We start from the raw sequence: 18,706 nt of genomic DNA, 5'->3' as shown, positions 1-18,706 counted from the left end.
TCTTGTGTGTCATCCTCACCGGATGGACAGCAGCTCGCTTTGGGGGCAGGGGCCATTCCTCCTTCGTCTTTGCACCCCTGGCTCTTAGCGCTCTGGAGGTGCTAAATTAAGCATTGGTTTCATGAACCTCGGAATCGACACCAGTAGAGGTGTACCCTAGACTGCGCCACACGTTTTGGTGACACGCTCATAGATGGCGGTTTCTCCTATGTCTGACTGGTGGCCCTCAGCTCCCTGGCACACTGTGAGGTACCGGGTGGGCTCGGCTGGCCCGGCCTTTCGCCCAGATGTTCGGAATCATGCTCGCCCGCGCTCTGGGCAGTTGAGTGGCGGGGAGGCCTGGGCGGGCACGAGTGGAATAGAGGCCTGCAGCGCCCCTGCTGGAGGGAGCCGGCACCGCTCGGGCCGCCTGGCTCGCTCGCAGCCCACGCGTTTGTCAGGAATTCAATTTACAGCCAGAAAACGAACAGACACTGATTCTCTACACTTTTCTCTTCAAAGGCGTGATAGATGTCTTTTAAAGGATTGTGGATGAGGAAAAAAATCCTTCCCTCTTTTCTGTACCACTGGGGCCCTCGCATTGTGATTCAGTCTTAAATAAATGCATAAACAAAGGGAGCTTTAGTCTCATAATTCGGCCGATCATTCTTTCCGGCACAGGACGGGCTAATGCCGGGAGTGGGTGCCGCGGGAGGGCTGCGGCGGGCCTCCGGCACGCCGACCACGTCGCGCTGCCGCAGAGGAAACGTGCCCAGCGCCGCGGCGGTGGCTGACCGAGAGAGCCCAGACTTGCCCCAAGTTTTGCCCCGTTTTTTGCTCTCGAGCGGTCGTCCCTTGAATCAGCCGATTAGCTCTGCGGTAGCCCAGCCGAGCTTGTCGTTCCCTAGCCACTCGGTTGTGCCCTTGGTGGGTACCTGTAGTTAGGGACCTAGGAGGTGTTGGGCGTTCAGGGACCGCTGCTTTGGCCCGGGCACTCGAGCGGTTCAGAGCCCCCGCCTCAGCGCGGATCGCGAGCGGGATGTGAGCCGGCGCCACAGCGGAAGCCCTGGTCCCACTGCATCTGAGGTCGAGTGGCCACCCCTGGGGCTGGGGTTGGGGGCCTATGGGTGGTCTCGGGGGAGGTGATGGAGTCTCAGGAAGTCTGTCGTGTCTTCCTGTAGTGTTAACTCGCCAGAGGAGGATTTTTGCTACAGAACCTGTGGTTCAGGGTAGGGGGCCGTGAGGGAGCAGCGGGGTGCTGGTGGGGGTCAATACCCCTGAAGGTGCCCTCCGAAGCAGCTGCTGTAGGAGGGGCGCCCCATCCTTGCGCCCTCAGCGGGGCTGCGGGGAAGGGGGTGGCTTCGGCGGGAGGGGCACTGCAGCGCGGTGGGCGGGCCAGGGGCGGGGCGCGGGTGGGCTCTAAAAGTCGGTGCCCACTCACTCTGCGCTGCCGCGGCCACCAGCACATCCCGGCGCATCACGGCGGGCGGCGCCTCCTCTGCGGCAACCGCGCCTTGCGCATTGCCGCAGCGCACGCCCCGGTGGCCACTCGCTGCTTGCCGCGGCCGCGCCGCCCTCGCGGGCTGTGGGCTGCGCCCAGCTGCCGGCCGACCCTGCACCGCTGCGGGCGCTGCGGCGCGCCCTTTGCTCAGGGCCGGTGTGCAGGCGGCATGGGATAAGACGCCACCATGGTGCGCCGAGATCGCCTCCGCAGGTGGGTGCGTGGTGGGAGAGGGGGTGGGGGGAGCGTGTGTGACTGGCTTGCAGACGTCGTCCCCAAATGGGGTGCGGGCCAGCGGGTGGGACTTTGTCCGTCCGAGCTGGGGCTGCCAGAGCGCGACTCCCGCAGTAGAGGGAAAATCTCCGGAGGGTGAGGGGCATGCATTCCCGTCCTCTGAGCCCGTTCTACCTGCTTGGAAGAGGATGTCTCGCCTGCACACAGTAGAATGTTCAGAACGCCTGATCTCCCTGATTTAGGATTTCTAGACCCTGGTATCTCTCTGATGCAATTTAGAATTTCTAGACCCTGGCGTCACCCCGTGCGGTTTAGAATTTCTAGACCCTGGTAGCGCCTTGGAGTGACTTAGGATTTTTAGACCCTGGTGTTACTCTGATATGGTTTACAATTTTTTTTAGACCTCGGCATCACCCTGGCATGATTGAGGATTTTTAGACCCCGGCATCGCCTTGGTGCGATTGACGGTTTTTAGATCCTGGTGTCACCCTTGCGCGATTGAGGATTTTTAGATCCCAGTACCCCCTAGGTGTGAATTAGTGTGTCTAGACCCGGTTTCACTTTGACGCGATTTAAGATTTTTAGACTCCGGTAACGCCTTGGCGCGATTAGGGTTTTTATATCCCAGCATCGCCTTGGCGCGGTTTAGGGTTTCTAGATCTGGATTTTGCCTTGGCGTGAATTAGGATTTTAACATCCGAATATCACCCTGACACGATTTAGGGTTTCTAGACCCCTGCATCGCCCTGGCACGATTTAGAATTTTGAGACCCCGGTATTGCACTGCGGTGATTTAGGATTTGAAGACCCTGGTGTCGCCATGGCGTGAGTTACCGCATAGGTGTGACTAGAACTGGCAGTGTCTTATCACCGAGGCGTAAGTATTTTTGAGATTTCAGTAACAGGAAGCCAAGTGAGAATGATGTGACCAAACTCATAATATTACACATGAATTATTTGCATTGGTTTACAAAATAGTTCATAGTCTCACCGCGATGCTGTGAAGTGGGCAGGTTTGGTGGTATTAAATGTGTGTATTTTTCCTATTTACAAGATGAAGAAATAAAGGCTCGGAAAGGTTCATTAATTTCTGGAAGGTTTGTTACTGGGGTTTGCTGAATTTGTACTCTTGATTCTTGGCTCATCAAAGAATGGAGATTTGGGTCAAAAAATGTTTAATCTATTTTGCCTACTGACTGCCTGATTGCTTACGTACTAAAAATCCTAAAATGTTGTTGGGGGCATTTTTACTGAAGTAATTAAGACAGAAAGCGGCTTTCTGAGGGGTTGCCTCTTCGCTTTCTTAGCGTAAAAGAGAAGGAAGAGGTGCGGGGTGAGGGTGTCCCGAGCGGAGAGTGTCAGTCCTTTCCCTCACCGCCCCGCATGGTGGTCGGCGGCGGGGCGGGGGAGCCTCTCCTGCTCAGCTACTCTCGTATGCCCTCCCCGGCTCTCTGCTGAGTCACTGCAGATACTCGGCTGCTGGAACCCGTCAATGAATGAGATGAGAAGTGTGGGGATCAGGAGTGATGAAATGCGCAGGTGAAAATGTATAAGCTTAAGTCCAGGACAGGTAGCGCTTAGAAATGATCATCTAAACCTGATACTTTTTGTCATCTCACCTTTTCAGGAGATAATGGGATGTAGCCTACTACTACTGTGGGGGGTGGATATTGCGATATAATGGTCATGTTCCGGGCATTTTTTCTAATCATTTCTTAATCTTTAATCTTTCTACCTTGGAAGGTAGAACCAAATCACTGGGTCTGTTTTATGGATATGCACTTCAGAGGGGGGAAGAAAAAAAAGACCGCCCTGGTGACACCTTAAAAATAGTCAAAAGAGCTGAGATTCTCTGTGGATGTGAAACTACAGGCTCTTATTTTTTGAAAAAAACTCTAAAATAAATAAATATCTTGTGAGTTGGATTAGTTTGTTAGAGATTGTGGCCAGATTACAGGTAATATGGTAGAAGGATACAGGCACAAAGACATTTCCACCAGGGCTTTCACAATTAATTCCCCTTATTTATAGTTCTGTGTTCTTGACAATTCTTATTTTAGTTTTAGACGGTATTTCCATTCTGGCTGTTTTTAAGAGAATTTCCATTCTACTGATGGTTCTTTCCCTGGTGGCCATCAGGAGTCATAAGCTAGAAACAGAGGGAACTGTTTCTAATTCCTGTTTAGCACTTCTTGTCATTGTGGATGAATTGATCTGGACCTTCGAAGTCCTGGGCATGGGAAAGTTGGGTGTGCAAATCAGTGCTTTCCTCCCCAAAACAAAATCAGTTCTCAGATGCTCTGCTCCTCTTTTTGGGAGGATGGGAAGGAAGGGGCATCCTAAGAAATTAAATAAATGGGGGAGCTTCCTCAAGAGTCTGCTAAGAAAAGCAGAAATATAATCTGCTGCCCTGACCTCTCAAGAGATTAGATATTCAGGGTCATGATAAAGCTGCTTACGTTGGAATATACAGGGCACCTATCTTCTTACTTTCACAGACTCTTTACCCTGAGCAGTTTCTCAGCACAAATCCAGATAGTAGTAGCAAACTGGGCTTCACTGGAGTCAGAGGGTTGATAAATATTAGAAAATCAAGAGCAGCTCTCTGCTTTAGGACATGTGATGTTCCTACTTTTTTTTTTTTTAAACAAACATTAGTTTAATATATATACATATATATATATATATATATGTAAAACATTTTACCGGTGCGGGGCTGGTGGGTAGATGGTAGAGCTTTTAGAGTAAATATGAAGGGAACCCTCCCTCCCCCCAGGAAGCCTTGATAAAAGACAATGAAGTTACTTAAGTGATTTATCTTCCTTTTACTTTATATAAAACCTCTACAGCAGGTCTTGGGAAGAGCACAAGGGAGGGGCTGTGGGGTTAAAGTGGGATGAAGTTGAGGGGGAAGATTACATATGAAAATAGTATATTTTTTTCCTTAAAATTAGAATGATGAGCAAATATGGTGATTGCCATAGCAGGCAGAGTACACTTACATTCTTGGTAAATTTTCTGCCACGGTTGACATGGAGGACAGGGTAGTCCCCACATGGTACAGAAATTCCCCACCCTGTTTTACCAGTTTGGGGCTTGTGTTAGAATCATGTACAATGTCACCCAACTGCTTACCCCGGGTTTCTGATTTCCCTACAGGATGAGGGAGTGGTGGGTCCAGGTGGGGCTGTTGGCTGTGCCCCTGCTTGCAGCCTATCTGCACATCCCGCCCCCCCAGCTTTCCCCTGCTCTTCACTCATGGAAGTCATCAGGCAAATTTTTTACCTACAAGGGACTGCGTATCTTCTACCAAGGTAAGAACAGGGCTCTTGAAACACTCTGCACGTAGAGGTCCCGTGGGTCCCTCTGAGGTACTTATTTTGCATCCATTGGTCTCTGTTGCCCCTCAGTGATGGAGGGGAAAACCCTCTTTTTCTGTGTAGTGTCCATTTGAAGGAATGGACTAATTCCCCTCATTAATTTGATAGCAGGGAAACTCAAAGAAAATTGCTGGGAGGGTGAGGGTGGTGGAATGGAGATTCCAATGTCCATAGACTGACTTGTTAGTATAATTTATTTATTTTTTCTGATTGACTTTTTTTTTAACATCTTTATTGGAGTATAATTGCTTTACAGTGGTGTGTTAGTTTCTGCTGTATAACAAAGTGAATCAGCTATACATATACGTATATCCCCATTATCTCCTCCCTCTTGCGTCTCCCTCCCACCCTCCCTATCCCACCCCTCTAGGTGGTCACAAAGCACCGAGCTGATCTCCCTGTGCTATGCAGCTGCTTCCCACTAGCTATCTATTTTACATTTGGTAGTGTATATGTGACCAGTATAATTTACTTTGTAGCCTGATTTGCAGTGATAGATAGTACTGGCTTTCTTTTGTGAGCGCCCCTAGTGTCAGATAATATAAACAACATCCATAGATACAGCTGCCATTGGTTCTGTTCCCCCATCCCTGATTTCATTTTATTGTTTCTATAAAGATTATTTGTTATATGTATAACTAAATGTGATTTAAGTCTTATACCTTTGTCTAAGTTAATTTGCTAATAATTATTATGACTGCTACTTACCAATTAATTACCTTATGCTAGGCACTGAATTATGTTTTCAACCTTCATAATTTCGTTTAATCTTTACAACAGTACTTGGAAAGGTGCTGTTCACCTCATTTTATAGGTAAAGGGAATGAGAAACAAGATTGGAAAAGACTGCTTTTGGGCGGGGGTCAAGAGCAATAACGAAAAATGTTTGTCATAAACCGTTTTTCATTATTGCTCCTGACCTCCTCTCATTCGCTATATTCAACTAAAAGTAAGTATATAATTTTCTTTATGTTGTTCACTTAGGTTGTTTCTAGTTTTCCAATGTTTTAAATAATGTTAAAGGGAAATCTCCATGTATGTGTTAATTTTTTCCTTATTTTTTCAAATAGTACTTCGTGTAAATGAAATGATTTATTTGCATGGATTCTCAAGAATAAGACTCCTAGGCTAAAGTATATACAATTTTTCATTGCTTCTAACTAAATTATTTTTGTAAACCTTATTATCAAATTCTCATGCCAGTGGCAGTATATGAATCTATCAGTTTTAATCTAATACTATTTTTTATTAGCAAGACTACTTACCGTTTAAATATTTGGCTAATTTAAAAGATGTTTATACATTAAAAAATGTTCATGTTTATTAGCCTTTTCTTATAGTTGCTAGAATTTTGCAATAGTTGAGCATTATGCTTTTAATATTCAGTTGAGTCTCCTCTGCGGGAAATAAAATTGTTGGACAAATGGCATAAACTGAGGCACCCACTGGGTTGAGGAAGGGAATTTTTGTGAGGCCATTAATAATCAGGTACAAAGAACTTGTAGTTATTAAGTTGTGACTGTATACTTTTAACTGTGAAGCTTTACTTTTTACTGTGGAAAAGCAATTTACATATTAATGACACAGAATAAAGGGAGAAATGAGGAAATACTTCTTAAAAATCTAGGTGAAAGTAAGCAGTCTGCCGTCAAGTATTTTCATATAAAGTGAGCTATTTACGTTTATAAAAAATTGAAGTATAGTTGATCTACAATATTATATTAGTTCAGGTGTAAAACATTAGTGATTCAATATTTTAATAGATTATACTCCATTTAAAGTTATTATAAAATATTGGCTATATTTACAATTTTTAAATATACAGAATAAAAGAAAACATATCAAATGGCTATTCTTACGTAAAGCAATAAGCTTGCATTTTTAAAAAAATCTGTTATTTTAATTTCATTAATTTGGTCAAGGTTTCTTGTCCTTTATACCAGATTATTTCGTTTTTTCATATCTTCAGGGTTATTTTCTTAGGACGTCGGCCTAACTGCTCTCTCTCTTCCCAGACTCTGTGGGTGTGGTTGGAAGTCCAGAGATAGTTGTGCTTTTACACGGCTTTCCAACATCCAGCTATGACTGGTACAAGGTAAGGAAATCAGACTTCTGGATCCTACTATGCCTTTAAAAATCCAAAATCGAGGATTTTGTTGTCAGCACTGGAAGACTTGCATATTTGAGTTGCTTAATAAAATAGGATTAAATGTAAAACTGTTGCTCATTTACTGTAAGGGAGTAAAAAAGTCTTTGGCAATCTGGGAGCGATCATTGCCAAGTTAAAAAATGTTGGAGTTCCTCCCTCAATGGAGATTAATTATAAGGAATAAAGCACTTTCCAGGAGGATCATTTGTGGGCCTGTGGTGGTTTCATAAGATTTTCCCTTTATCGAAGTCTGTTTATTAAGCTGAGATAGGGATGAAACTCCTTTGCTGCTGTAGGTTGGAGAAGAGGAGGGGCAGGATTAGAAAGACCAAACCATCCCTTTCCTTCTTGTAGATTTGGGAAGGTCTGACCCTCAGGTTTCATCGAGTGATTGCCCTTGATTTCCTAGGCTTTGGCTTCAGTGACAAACCGGTAAGCAGCATCTAGATGGGGCAGTGTTGCGGGATGGGGGTAGGCAAGGATGGAGGGGTCAGGCTGGCAGACACACCTGCACCCTTGACTTCACCCTGTGTATCTGGGCTCTCCTTTCCCTAGAGACCACATCACTATTCCATATTCGAGCAGGCCAGCATCGTGGAAGCTCTTTTGCGGCATCTGGGGCTCCAGAACCGTAGGATCAACCTGTTGTCTCACGACTATGGGGATATCGTTGCTCAGGAGCTGCTCTATAGGTCAGTGAAGCCATGACTTGTGTACGATTCACAGGTTTCACTCGTTTAAGATGAGAGAAGTACATTGTTCTGGGTTCTTTCTGGCCCTTTTCCCTCTTGGGAGTTTGTCTTCAGCTGCTCAGTAAGCTATGTGTTTCCCTCCCCACCTCTAGGTTCAAGCAGAATCGATCTGGTCGGCTTACCATCAAGAGTCTCTGTCTGTCGAATGGAGGTAACTGCCTTGGAGGCGGGTGGAAAGTGAGGTGTAGCCTAGAGGGCCACATTTAGATACGGCAGTGACGTCTAAATGGTAGCCTGATGGTACTGCAAACAGACCCAAGCAAAGTAGTGGATCTTTACCTCTTTCATGCCATGAACCACTTTGTGGCCTGATGAGATTTACTGACGCTTTCTCAGAGTAATATTTTTAAATACAGAAAATAAAGTAAGATTACAAAGGAAACTGATTATCCTGACGTAAGTTAATAGAAAGCTGTGTTATAGTAAGATGTGCTTTTTAAAATGTATTTAATGCATTTTCCAGCAAGATCTTGTGGTGTGTCTGGTAACAACTGTGATTAGAAGTAGTGGGGAGTGCAGATGATATTTCGCAATCTCTGCAACAACTGCAGTGGGTTCTGCAGACATTTGAGATGAAGCCACAGGTGCTTCTACTACTACTGTGGTTTGTGTCATAAACTCTCAATTCACAGTAGTGCCAAGTTTCAGTTGGAAATTAGCGAGCCCTTGATTAGACCTTTTGGAGATGTTTCTTGTTCTTTGCCTGCCATTGAGCCTGGCTTGTAAATCCATGAATATCCAGGTGCCCCCCGAACACCTGAGAATACCTTAAGGGCAGATTGGGAGAGGAGTCTGTTTGTCCCTTTATCAGTAATGCTCATGGCTTTCTCCCGTTGACTCTGGAAAAAAATGGAAACGGAAAAGCTCTAGGTGTTTTGAAGCATCTACACTTTTGAAAAATCTCTGGTTTCCTTTGCAGCCTGAATAGTTAACAACATTGTGTATTCTGAGGAATGGGTGGAAACGCTAAGGGGAGCCAGAGTCTAGTCATCAGCAGTGTGGATGACCATGACATATTTTTCCCTTCTCTCTACAGTGGGGAAAGTGATCCCAGTGGGATAGAGTTTGACCTGATAAACACAGAATTCCCTGGATAAATAATAAATGACAGTACTAAGTTTTTATTTGTAGTTTGGTTTTTGGCAGTAAAAGCCCTCAACTAATAGGGTGAATTGTCTCCGATAATGGGCCTATGTTTGGCCTAAGATTGTTGGTAAATAACTACCCTAAGTCTCTTCTCCTACAGGTATATTTCCTGAGACTCACCGTCCTCTCCTTCTCCAAAAGGTTGGTTACTCCACTGACTAGATCTTTAGTTTTTAAGGTTTATACTGATATAAATAATGCTGGTATCTTTATAACGGCCATACCTGCTCTCAAGGGCTGTAGTTAAAATCTGTTTCATCATGAACTCATGTTAATGAAGTTAATTTTTTCCTTAATAAAGGAAAAATAAAGCAGTAGAAGTGACCCCTAGATAAATAAAGGCTTATTTCTGAGAATGAGAGCAACAAATATTTGGAGAAGTACAGCTATCTAAAGAGTTGTGTCATTAGCATGATGTTTGAACAAACTGGGATCCTAGTCTAAAGTTGAATATATCAGTTAAAAGTCTTCGGGATTTAGGGAAGCGTAGAATGTAATCTTAAAGAGAATTAGAAATAGATTTGTTTTCTATGGGAGAAGAATGTGGGTAAGCAGAACAAGAAACTAAAAGCCAGTAGATTTGGCTAAAGTCCTTTTTTAGTTCCTAGTATAAAACCTTTTATCCTGGATAGTTGTTTTCTTTCTTTGGACTCTTCGATTTTTACTTTCACACCTATAGCTTCTCAAAGATGGAGGCATGCTGTCACCCATCCTCACGCGACTGATGAACTTCTTCGTATTCTCTCGAGGGTAAGTCATTGTCAAACACTGATTCACTTCAGCATGGGAGCAATGTAGTGAAAAGTTGCTGCCATTAAAGTTCTGGGCCAAATCTTAGGGTTTGACCCTTTAAAGTAAAGGTGTTGACCGCTGCCAGGCAAGTAGTAGAAGGAATTCATAAACCAGTCAAGGGTCAGACATACATGACCTGAGGTTCCAATCATACTTGATGTACTGAGTTCTTCTCACACTTACCTTTCTGCTTTTTTGAACTCGTTCAGTCTCACCCCGGTCTTTGGGCCATACACCCGACCCTCTGAGAGTGAACTGTGGGACATGTGGGCAGGGATACGCAACAATGACGGGAACTTGGTTATTGACAGGTAAGAAATAACCCTTTGCTTTGGTTTCCAGAGACACTTCTTTTGGGAAGTGGGGAAAGATGTGGGATTGTGTGTTCTGTTCCTTGCTTTCATAACCACAAGGAGAGTGGTTATGACCTGTGAGGCAAACCAAAAAGTCATGCTCTGTACTTTCTAAGAAGAAAGAAATTGAGAATAGAGTGAGCTCTGAGCCTAAGCCATTTGGCACCATAAGTTTGGATAAACAGCTGCAAATTCTAATGCTAATTTAGTCTGTAACTGACTGACTGGCAAATCGTCTTTGGACCTTTTGTCAATAGTAAATGTTTCAAAATGTCTAATCATAATTCTGAAAGGTGCTTAATGCCTCTCTCAAAGTACAGATTGTTTCCTTTTTCATATCTTTTCTGTAGCAACAGGGACTGAGAAGGGAGGTTTCTCTGTCTTGTACAAAGAATCCCCATGCCTTGGTTCAAATGAGAATGTAGCCACTTTCGCAGAGGGACCTAGAGATAGTGTATCCAGAACTACTTGGGGTAAAAGGCCCTGTCTCTTTGCCAGCTGGGTCAGTGTAGCTTCCAGTGTGTTAACTGGTGGCTCTGCTGGGAACTGTGAGGTCGAGGGAGCCATTGCTCCCTAAGGAATGGGACCCTTGAAGATTCATTTTAATATAAAAAACTGAAAAACAAAGCCCTCTTGTAAAATTCCCTTGTGCTTTCAAGAAACTAAATACCATTTCTAAGAGGTGATATTTGAAGTTCACAAAAATAATTGTCCTGGAGTTGGCAGGCAGAATAATTAGAATACATGAATTTGAGTTCTAAAATGCAGCTGTGACATCTTACACTGTAGGATGAGGACTCTGCCTCCATTTTATCTGTGGTCAGATGAAATGCAGAGGTTGAAGCTTTGTGCTCATGAACTTCTACACAGAATTTTAGAAGTAGATACCAATTTAGAGATCATGTAGTTCAGTCTCTTGAAGATGAGGAAAGATGTGTGTGTTAGCAACAACTTTTGAGTCACAGAGCTTGTTAGTGGTGAAGCCAAAATCAGAACTCTAGACCCAGACTTTAGTCACATGCAATCCAAAGTAACTTCCAGCCTTCCTAGATTTCATTCCCTGCTTAATAAACACAAAGAACCATTAATTCTAACATCGATAGTAGGCGTGATCACTGCCATAGCTACATGGTGGTTAACTCTAGAGGGTAACGGAAACGGGTAAATTAAGTGGGCCATTCCCAGGAATGCCAAGTTGCTTCTGGATTAAGAAAACGTATTGATCGTGTTCAGTAGGTTGTGTTCCTTGTGGTTCCTGTCAGGCCTTTGCATCCCCATAGCAAAAAAAAGTTTCTTGTTTTACTCTTGCTGACCTATCTGTCCTATAGTCTCTTGCAGTACATCAATCAAAGGAAGAAGTTTAGAAGACGCTGGGTGGGAGCTCTTGCCTCTGTATCTATTCCCAGTGAGTATTTCTATATTACCTCTTTTTTCTTTTTTTAAATAAAGTTTATCTTGGGCTGCGTTGGGTCTTAGTTGCAGCACACGGGCTTCTCGTTGCAGAGCACGGGCTCTAGGCATGCAGGCTTCAGTAGTTGTGGCACAAGGGCTCAGTAGTTGTGGCTTGCGGGCTCTAGAGCGCAGGCTCACTAGTTGTGGCGCACGGGCTTAGTTGCTCTGCAGCATGTGGGATCTTCCTGCACCAGGGCTCCAACCCGTGTCCCCTGCATTGGCAGGCGGATTCTTAACCACTGCGCCACCAGAGAAGTCCCTCTATATTACCTCTTGATAGGGAAACTGAGGGACTACGGGTTAAATAACTGAAGGACTACGGGTTAAATAACTGCCGGACTTAGCAAAGATACAAGATAACTAGCTAAATTTGAATTTCAGATAAACAACAAACAAACACCTATTTAGGATAAGTATAGGCTATGCAGTATTTGAGATATACTAAAAAAAAAAAAGTCATTATCTGAAGTTCAGATGTAACTGGCCATCCTTTATTTAATCTGGCAGCCAGTGACATGTGTTGAAGAGAAGTATATAAAACATTGAGATCCTGTTGCAAAGGGAGTTGGTGTCTCTGTCAGGAGTGAGAGTTAGACCAGTTTCTGTGCTGTGCATTGTCAGTAGCTGCCACATTCAATGCTGAATTGCTGGGACAGCAGGCTGTTTAGATTACTAATGAAGAGGCTATAGGTGGTCTCTGCTTATTTCTCTCTTCATTCTTACGGATTTAAAAAAGAAATTCAGTGCACTATCTCACACAGAGTATTTAGTGCTCAGGCTATCACTGGTTGATTTCAAGTGTCAAGGGTCAACTGTAACTGAAGAGAGAGACTTAAAGAATGACAGTCTTCTGGATTTATAGAAATGGAATGTTGGAAGTGGGGCTTATTCCTTTTGGTCCAGGGCACGGAAGAGATGAAGGGACTGAATGATTGTTTACAGGAGAAAAGGTCTCAAATGGACTGATTTTTAGGCTTGTTCCCATATGTTCCTTGTAACCTACTTATTGAAAGAAGCTAGGTTTTCTATTATAAAAGAAATTTAAAGAAAAAAAATTTTGTTTTTGAGGGGTAGTTAATTTTACAGTGGGAATAGAAAAATGGATGTGAGAGCTATTAATAATTCATTCCTCTTCCCCTTCCTAGTTCATTTTATCTATGGGCCACTGGATCCAGTGAATCCCTATCCAGAGTTTTTGGAGCTGTACAGGTGAGTCTCCCTCAGGGGTCTTTGTTTTCTTAGTACCTCATCCTGACAGTGGTGAACAGGATTGTCTGTTGAGGCAATCTAGCCTCTGTCTCTGACCTCACTGGCTGTTCATCTAGGAAACACATAATAGAGGATGAAATGGGGAATCTTACTCTCACATAATGTAAAGCTCAAGAAATTCAGTTATACATTCTCTTGGTTTATACAGTCTGTTTTCACTATCATGGTTACTACACGTTCCGAGATGTACAGGTAAGAAACAGCTATCACGTGAACCAAGGAATGGAAGTGGATATATTTTAAGAAGCGTTTGCTTTAGTCTGATTGTAAAGCCAACTCATTGGCCTCAGCTGAGGAGACTGCATGGGGAGAAGGAACTGTGGGAAAGTGCCTTCGCAGGTTGTTCTCCTCTCTAGGTATTTATTTGGAAGGTGTCGGAATACGAGAGCTTGATTATGTCACATAAAAATGTTCCATACCTTCACATGGCCTAGTAGAAACAACCCAGTAGTAAATAGCTTACATTTAATTTTAAACAAAAATACCCTCTCTCATCTCCTCAGGTTAAGCAAGGTCTTTTGTTATCTTTACTTGGACAGTGAATTGCTGAATGGCCCACTTCTCCAAGGAGCTGGAAGTCATCCCGCTCTGACATGTGTTGTATATGTGTTATATTTTCACGTTGTTGTCTGTTGGAATATGAGCATTTAAAAACTAGTCTGTATACATCATAAATGGAATTGGCAAGTTTACCTGCCTAAGATAGATATAATTCCAAAGTAGAAGGTGAATAAGCTCTTTGTTGCTTCCTTCCAGTGTGGTATGTCCACAGGGGCGTTTACTAGGGCTGCCCACTGGCTTACATCCCTCCCCCTCCCTCCAGCCTCAAGTTCACCTACATGCTGTTCTCTTCCACTAGGAAAACGCTGCCGCGGTCCACAGTGTCGATTCTGGATGACCACATTAGCCACTATCCACAGCTAGAGGATCCCATGGGCTTCTTGAATGCATATATGGGCTTCATCAACTCCTTCTGAGCTGGAAAGAGTAGCTTCCCTGTATTACCTCCCCTATTCCCTTATCTGTTGTGTATTCCACTTAGCAAGAAACGCCCAAAAGAGGTCCTGGCCACCAAACACTATTCTCTCACAAAAGTCCACCTGACTCACACTGGTGAACAGCATATAGTAAAAAGCCAGCAGAAGCTCTAAGGGTGACCTTCTAATAGTCCACCTCCCATTCCTTTGACATCTGATCAAGTGTATGGACTTGCCTTTGTGTTATTAGGAAATTCTGATGGGCCCTTTGTGTTATTAGGAAATTCTGATGGGCACTACTACTCACTGATGCAGAAAGACAGACAGACATTCTTTTGCATAAAAGTCTTTGAAACACTTCTATGGACTTTTCTGAAATATTTAGAAATGCTAATTTCTGGCCCTGGTTGGAATTATCTAAAGGTGCCACCTTCACCTCGCCTTGAATGGCTTTAATTCTCTAAGTGGCACAGCTTCAAGTGAGAATGAGTCTCCCTTGTCATAACTTTGGATTTAGTTTCATTAGCTGCTTCTAACTGTAGTCATTTTGTTAGACTTTGGTTTCAATAACACAGTATTCTAAGTATACTTTAAGACTATGATTTACCTACACGTATTATGTATGTATTTTATAAGGACACTAAACCAGCAGACAGTTACTCTAGCAGAGTAGTTTAACCTTATTAAACATGTTTCATTTCTGAGTAAATTGAAGTAAAGCCAAGCTATTTACAGAATTTCCTAAAATCACAGAACATTAAGGACAGTAGTCTCTGTGCCAGAGAGTTACTGTTATTTGCTGTTAGAACTGGTCTTTCCAGCTAATAACAGTCGGACTCGTCATACCTCAGTGCTTAGAAGCATGTCCCTCCTGAGCCAGAGTGGAGAGGAGGGGATCGTTGTACAGTCCAAGTTACCAGGCTGAATATATACTGATTGCTTAACTTCTCGTTGGTTGTCCCAGAGAGGGTTCCTCATGTAGCTCAGCAATTCCTGTACTTTACAGACGGGAAAGTTCTAGAAACTTTAAGAACAAAGTCTGAAAGTTCTATGAGCAAATGGTGCTGAATACTTTTTTTTAAGCCACAGTTTCATTGTCTTAGTTAAAACAGGATTATTAAGTGGTGATTTTAAATTCTTTTTTTTTATTAGCAACTTCAAGTATAACAACTGGAATAAGTGTTTATTTTCTATTAATAAAAATGAATTTTGACAAAAGTGGACTCTGGCTCCCGCTCCCCCACCACCCCTCTGGGATAAAAGCTTTCCAACATTGCCAGGAGCTTTCAGATACACAGTGAATTAAAGAATTTAATGAAGTTAGGCAGCTGGGGCATAGGATAGTATTTGATTTTCAAGATCACCCAAAGCTGTACTACCATACCAAAGCTGACCAAGTGTAATAAAAAGAAAAAGGAACAACAAAAAGACATGCACAAGGACAGACATCTGCTTGATCTGCTGGCTCAGGGCCAAACATTTAATTTGCTTTTCTGAAGTCATTCATTTTTGAAAGTATGATTCTGGGAAATTCATGCCAATAGCCTGAAAGCCCACTGACAGTGAAGGGTACATCAACTTCATCTCACCCAGTAAAAACTTATCCAACAGAAGCCAAGATAACATCTACAGGTGTTCCCTCTTTGCTTCTGACAGTCACCTGCATGGTTACCCCATCTGCTAAGGCCAGCCTGGACCTCACCAATAAATCATAGCCACCTCTGTATACACCTGAGAGGAAAAAAGTGAGGAAAACCATGTTAAGAACTCAAAACAAGCTCTGAATAATGAAATTGATCGTGCTCTGCCTGCATTTCCTTTCTATTATTTTAGTTTAGCTTTTCTAGAGATTTGTGCTTATGGTGGGAATTGATCCTACATACAAATTCTAAATAATCTTTTATATTCCCATAATACCAGGTACATAGAAGGTATTCAATAATATTGATATGGAGTACTTAAGCGGGGGGCACTGGTATCTGTAGAAGAGATTTAAGTGTCTTGGGCCAAATATACATCTTAAATAGCATCTAAGAATAGCATGCAAATTAAACAGCTAAAACAAATTATTCATTTTGATGGGGCTTCAAGTTGTAACTCATATAATGGGATAATGGGACAGTAGCAGGGCATGAGATGCCCATGCACATCCCTTCCTATCAAATTTTGCAACAAAATACAGGAGAAATCTGGTGAAAGTTTCTTACCTGCCAGATAGAGGGAATGGGAATTCTTGTTCTCAGGTACTTTGTCTGACCTCTCACATGGCTGCATGCCCAGAAATGTGATGATGTTGTTGACAGCTTCTGTGTTGAGAAGATTGATGCAACCGTATGAGAAAAGGTCAGCGTAGGGATCTGCCTCTGCACTAGTTGGTGCTGGGAGTTGGGGGTGCACAGGGTTGGTGGTGGTGTGTGGAGGGAGGCTACTGGACTAGAAATGGGTTGACTCTGTTAGATGATGAAGACAGCGTTCTGGCCTTTTAAAGTGAAATAGTTTACGGAGTTTTTAAAGAATAGGGAGTCCTTTTGCAGTAACAAATATGCCTATTAGGTGTTAGACTGCTATCAGGCAATATACTGATAGCAAAATTGTTCTCACCTTCAAGAGTTTTGGTAGAACTGAGGGCAAAGGTCTCCTCTTTCTCAAAGGTGTCGCCTACCTCTTCCCAGGCAGCAGCAAAGTTAGGCTTCATTACCTTCTGAATGTGGTCAGACACAGTCACTTCAAGATCTTCTAGCTAGTGGGTTAACAAACAGGGGTCAGAAAATGAGTCCTCTCAGTTCAGTACGAAGGTAGAAGAGATTAGTTCATTTGGTTTTATCATCCTGTGTTATAGCCTTTGCAGGAGCCTAGGAAAAACTCTACTACCAAGCTAGTTTGAAGTTCTGTAGTCTGGATAAGTCTAACAAGGTGGGCCCTAGCAAAGGAAAGCAAGAAAACAGGTCATCTGGCAAGAGCCATATTCAGATCAACGTCTGTAGCCCTGGTGTAGGTACAAAGCAGTCACATTGCCACACGTAACTGCAGAGTTCAAGCCGTACAGGGCCTTCTGAACTTTGCATTCACGAACAGGTAGATATTGCTAAAACTTCTCCCTGCATTCTGTGAAGGCTTTTCAGTCCATGATGTGGCTACATTATAAGCAAACTAAAAGCTGCTGAACAACAACAAAAAACCCCTACCCCCAATACTTTAAATAAAACTGATCTCAATGAAAATCATGTAATTATTTTCATCTCTTAATTATCCCTATTATAAAAACATTAAAAAGGGTGAGTTTTGCTTTAATCAGTACTGAAGTGGTAAATCCCAATTCTCTTTGGCATGATGCACTCCCACGACAGGAGGATTAGCCCAGGTCCTCCTCAGCTGTAATGTGTTTGAGAAGAATACAATCCCATAAGTTCATGTCAGATGAAAATGTTCTCTCCAGACAGAAGTCACTCAGTGGTGCAGGGGGTCAGAGTGAGTCTCTCTGCAGGGGAGACTCACCACGTACTCATCATCATACCCCTCCTCAGCTGGAACCCCCGTGTCAGGGTCGCAGTCCCGGACAGTGAATTTCATGGTGCAGCTGAAGGTACCTGCAGCTGGAGGAGAGAGAGCAGGCGAGCCTGCGTCAATGGGCAGTGCAAGCACACGGTTTCCATCAGTAACTTAGGAAGCACCATCTGCCCTTGGCCCTGTGTTCTGAATTAGCAAGTGACACGTATGTAGGCTGTTTTCTAGGGTCGTAGTTCTCAAAAGAAGCCGGTACGCTGGACTTTAAAATCTGTTCCCTGCTGCGAGTTAGAATAGTACAGAAAAGACAACATGAGCAAAACTCTGTTTTTATGTTCAGATAAGGAAAGCAGGGGGTCATCTGACTACAGATCAGGAAAGCAGCAGGGGAGACACTTTTTAAGGGGCTTTTTGTCATGCCTGTCAACACGTTAAGAACCACTACTTTAGAAGCTGACAAACAAAGCATAAAATATGGATGGTAAAACACACAGATCATTAAATTAATACTATGTATATCACAGTCTCGATACCTTTACAGATATTATATCTGTAGATTGTGGAGCAAAAGTGGGTTCAGAGATCACCAGAATGAACTTGCTTTATGTCAACTTTCAACCTTTAGTGAGTAGGTCAGTAATGAAGTTCTAATATTGGTGAAGTCAGTGTTGTACAATGGGAAAGCAAGTGGGTAATTATATGTTTTGAGATAATCAGTGGAAGAAATGAAGGAAAATGAAGTCTTCATGAAGAAGATAGGATTTTCTGAACTGTCTGAAGGAGAGGATTTATTAACCATGGATGAAGAAAAGGCACATAAGGGTCTAGTCCATGGTCTGGAAAAGGCTTGTAGGTTTAAAAAATTTCATATGTGTGTGTATATATATATATATGAAACTGTGGAGTTAGAAAGTTACTTGGGGAATAGGCAAGGACAGGAAAGAATAGACTCAGATGTAAAGACCATATATGACAGGTTGGGTAGTGAGACTTTCATTTGTTCAGTCTTAACTTTAAACTCCCTCCATCCAAAAATGTAGAACATGTAAATACATTTATAATGTAAAGGTATAAATGAATATGCCAGATCCTTAGATAAAAAGACGACTAAGACATGACCTTTTTCCCCACAGCTGACTGTCTAGGAGTTGAATAACAGTGTGTGTGAGAGATCTACCTATATATACCTGTGACATTACAATTTAGTACCATAGGTTC

At 43.1% G+C, this 18,706-nt stretch overlaps 2 protein-coding genes across 5 annotated transcripts in view; one reads left to right on the top strand and one right to left on the bottom strand.

Annotated features, from left to right (window-relative positions):
* Positions 1–1,667: 1,667 nt before the first annotated feature.
* Positions 1,668–13,993, top strand: MEST (mesoderm specific transcript; the record flags this gene model as incomplete). Of its 2 annotated transcripts, none has more annotated exons than XM_082662554.1 (12): positions 1,668–1,693; positions 4,874–4,986; positions 7,110–7,189; positions 7,598–7,675; positions 7,799–7,935; positions 8,088–8,146; positions 9,242–9,282; positions 9,821–9,891; positions 10,143–10,244; positions 11,615–11,691; positions 12,884–12,947; positions 13,867–13,993. In XM_082662554.1, the coding sequence occupies 12 exons, from the start codon at positions 1,668–1,670 to the stop codon at positions 13,982–13,984; spliced, it is 966 nt and encodes a 321-aa protein (XP_082518680.1). In that variant the 3' UTR covers positions 13,985–13,993. The 2 variants fall into 2 exon arrangements, with proteins under 2 accessions (XP_082518680.1, XP_082518679.1); XM_082662553.1 differs by having other exon boundaries at positions 4,874–5,028.
* Positions 13,994–14,040: 47 nt separating this feature from the next.
* The window catches only part of COPG2 (COPI coat complex subunit gamma 2), a 130,791-nt gene continuing 126,125 nt past the window's right edge, over positions 14,041–18,706 (bottom strand). The window contains exons 21-24 of one of the 3 annotated variants that reach the window (XM_082662550.1): positions 17,480–17,577; positions 16,586–16,724; positions 16,192–16,290; positions 14,041–15,715 (exon numbers count right to left, since the gene is read on the bottom strand). In XM_082662550.1, coding sequence (XP_082518676.1) covers positions 15,585–15,715; positions 16,192–16,290; positions 16,586–16,724; positions 17,480–17,577 — 467 coding nt within the window. In that variant the 3' untranslated portion in view covers positions 14,041–15,584. The remainder of the gene's footprint in view (positions 15,716–16,191; positions 16,291–16,585; positions 16,725–17,479; positions 17,578–18,706) is intronic. The other 2 variants (XM_082662549.1, XM_082662551.1) reach the window with 2 other exon arrangements.

Source organism: Grampus griseus (genome assembly GCF_964374135.1).
Source record: "Grampus griseus genome assembly, chromosome: 9".
In the NCBI taxonomy this organism is placed as follows: domain Eukaryota; kingdom Metazoa; phylum Chordata; class Mammalia; order Artiodactyla; family Delphinidae; genus Grampus; species Grampus griseus.
Note: the sequence above shows the minus strand (reverse complement) of the source record. Positions and strands in the feature narration are given on the sequence as shown.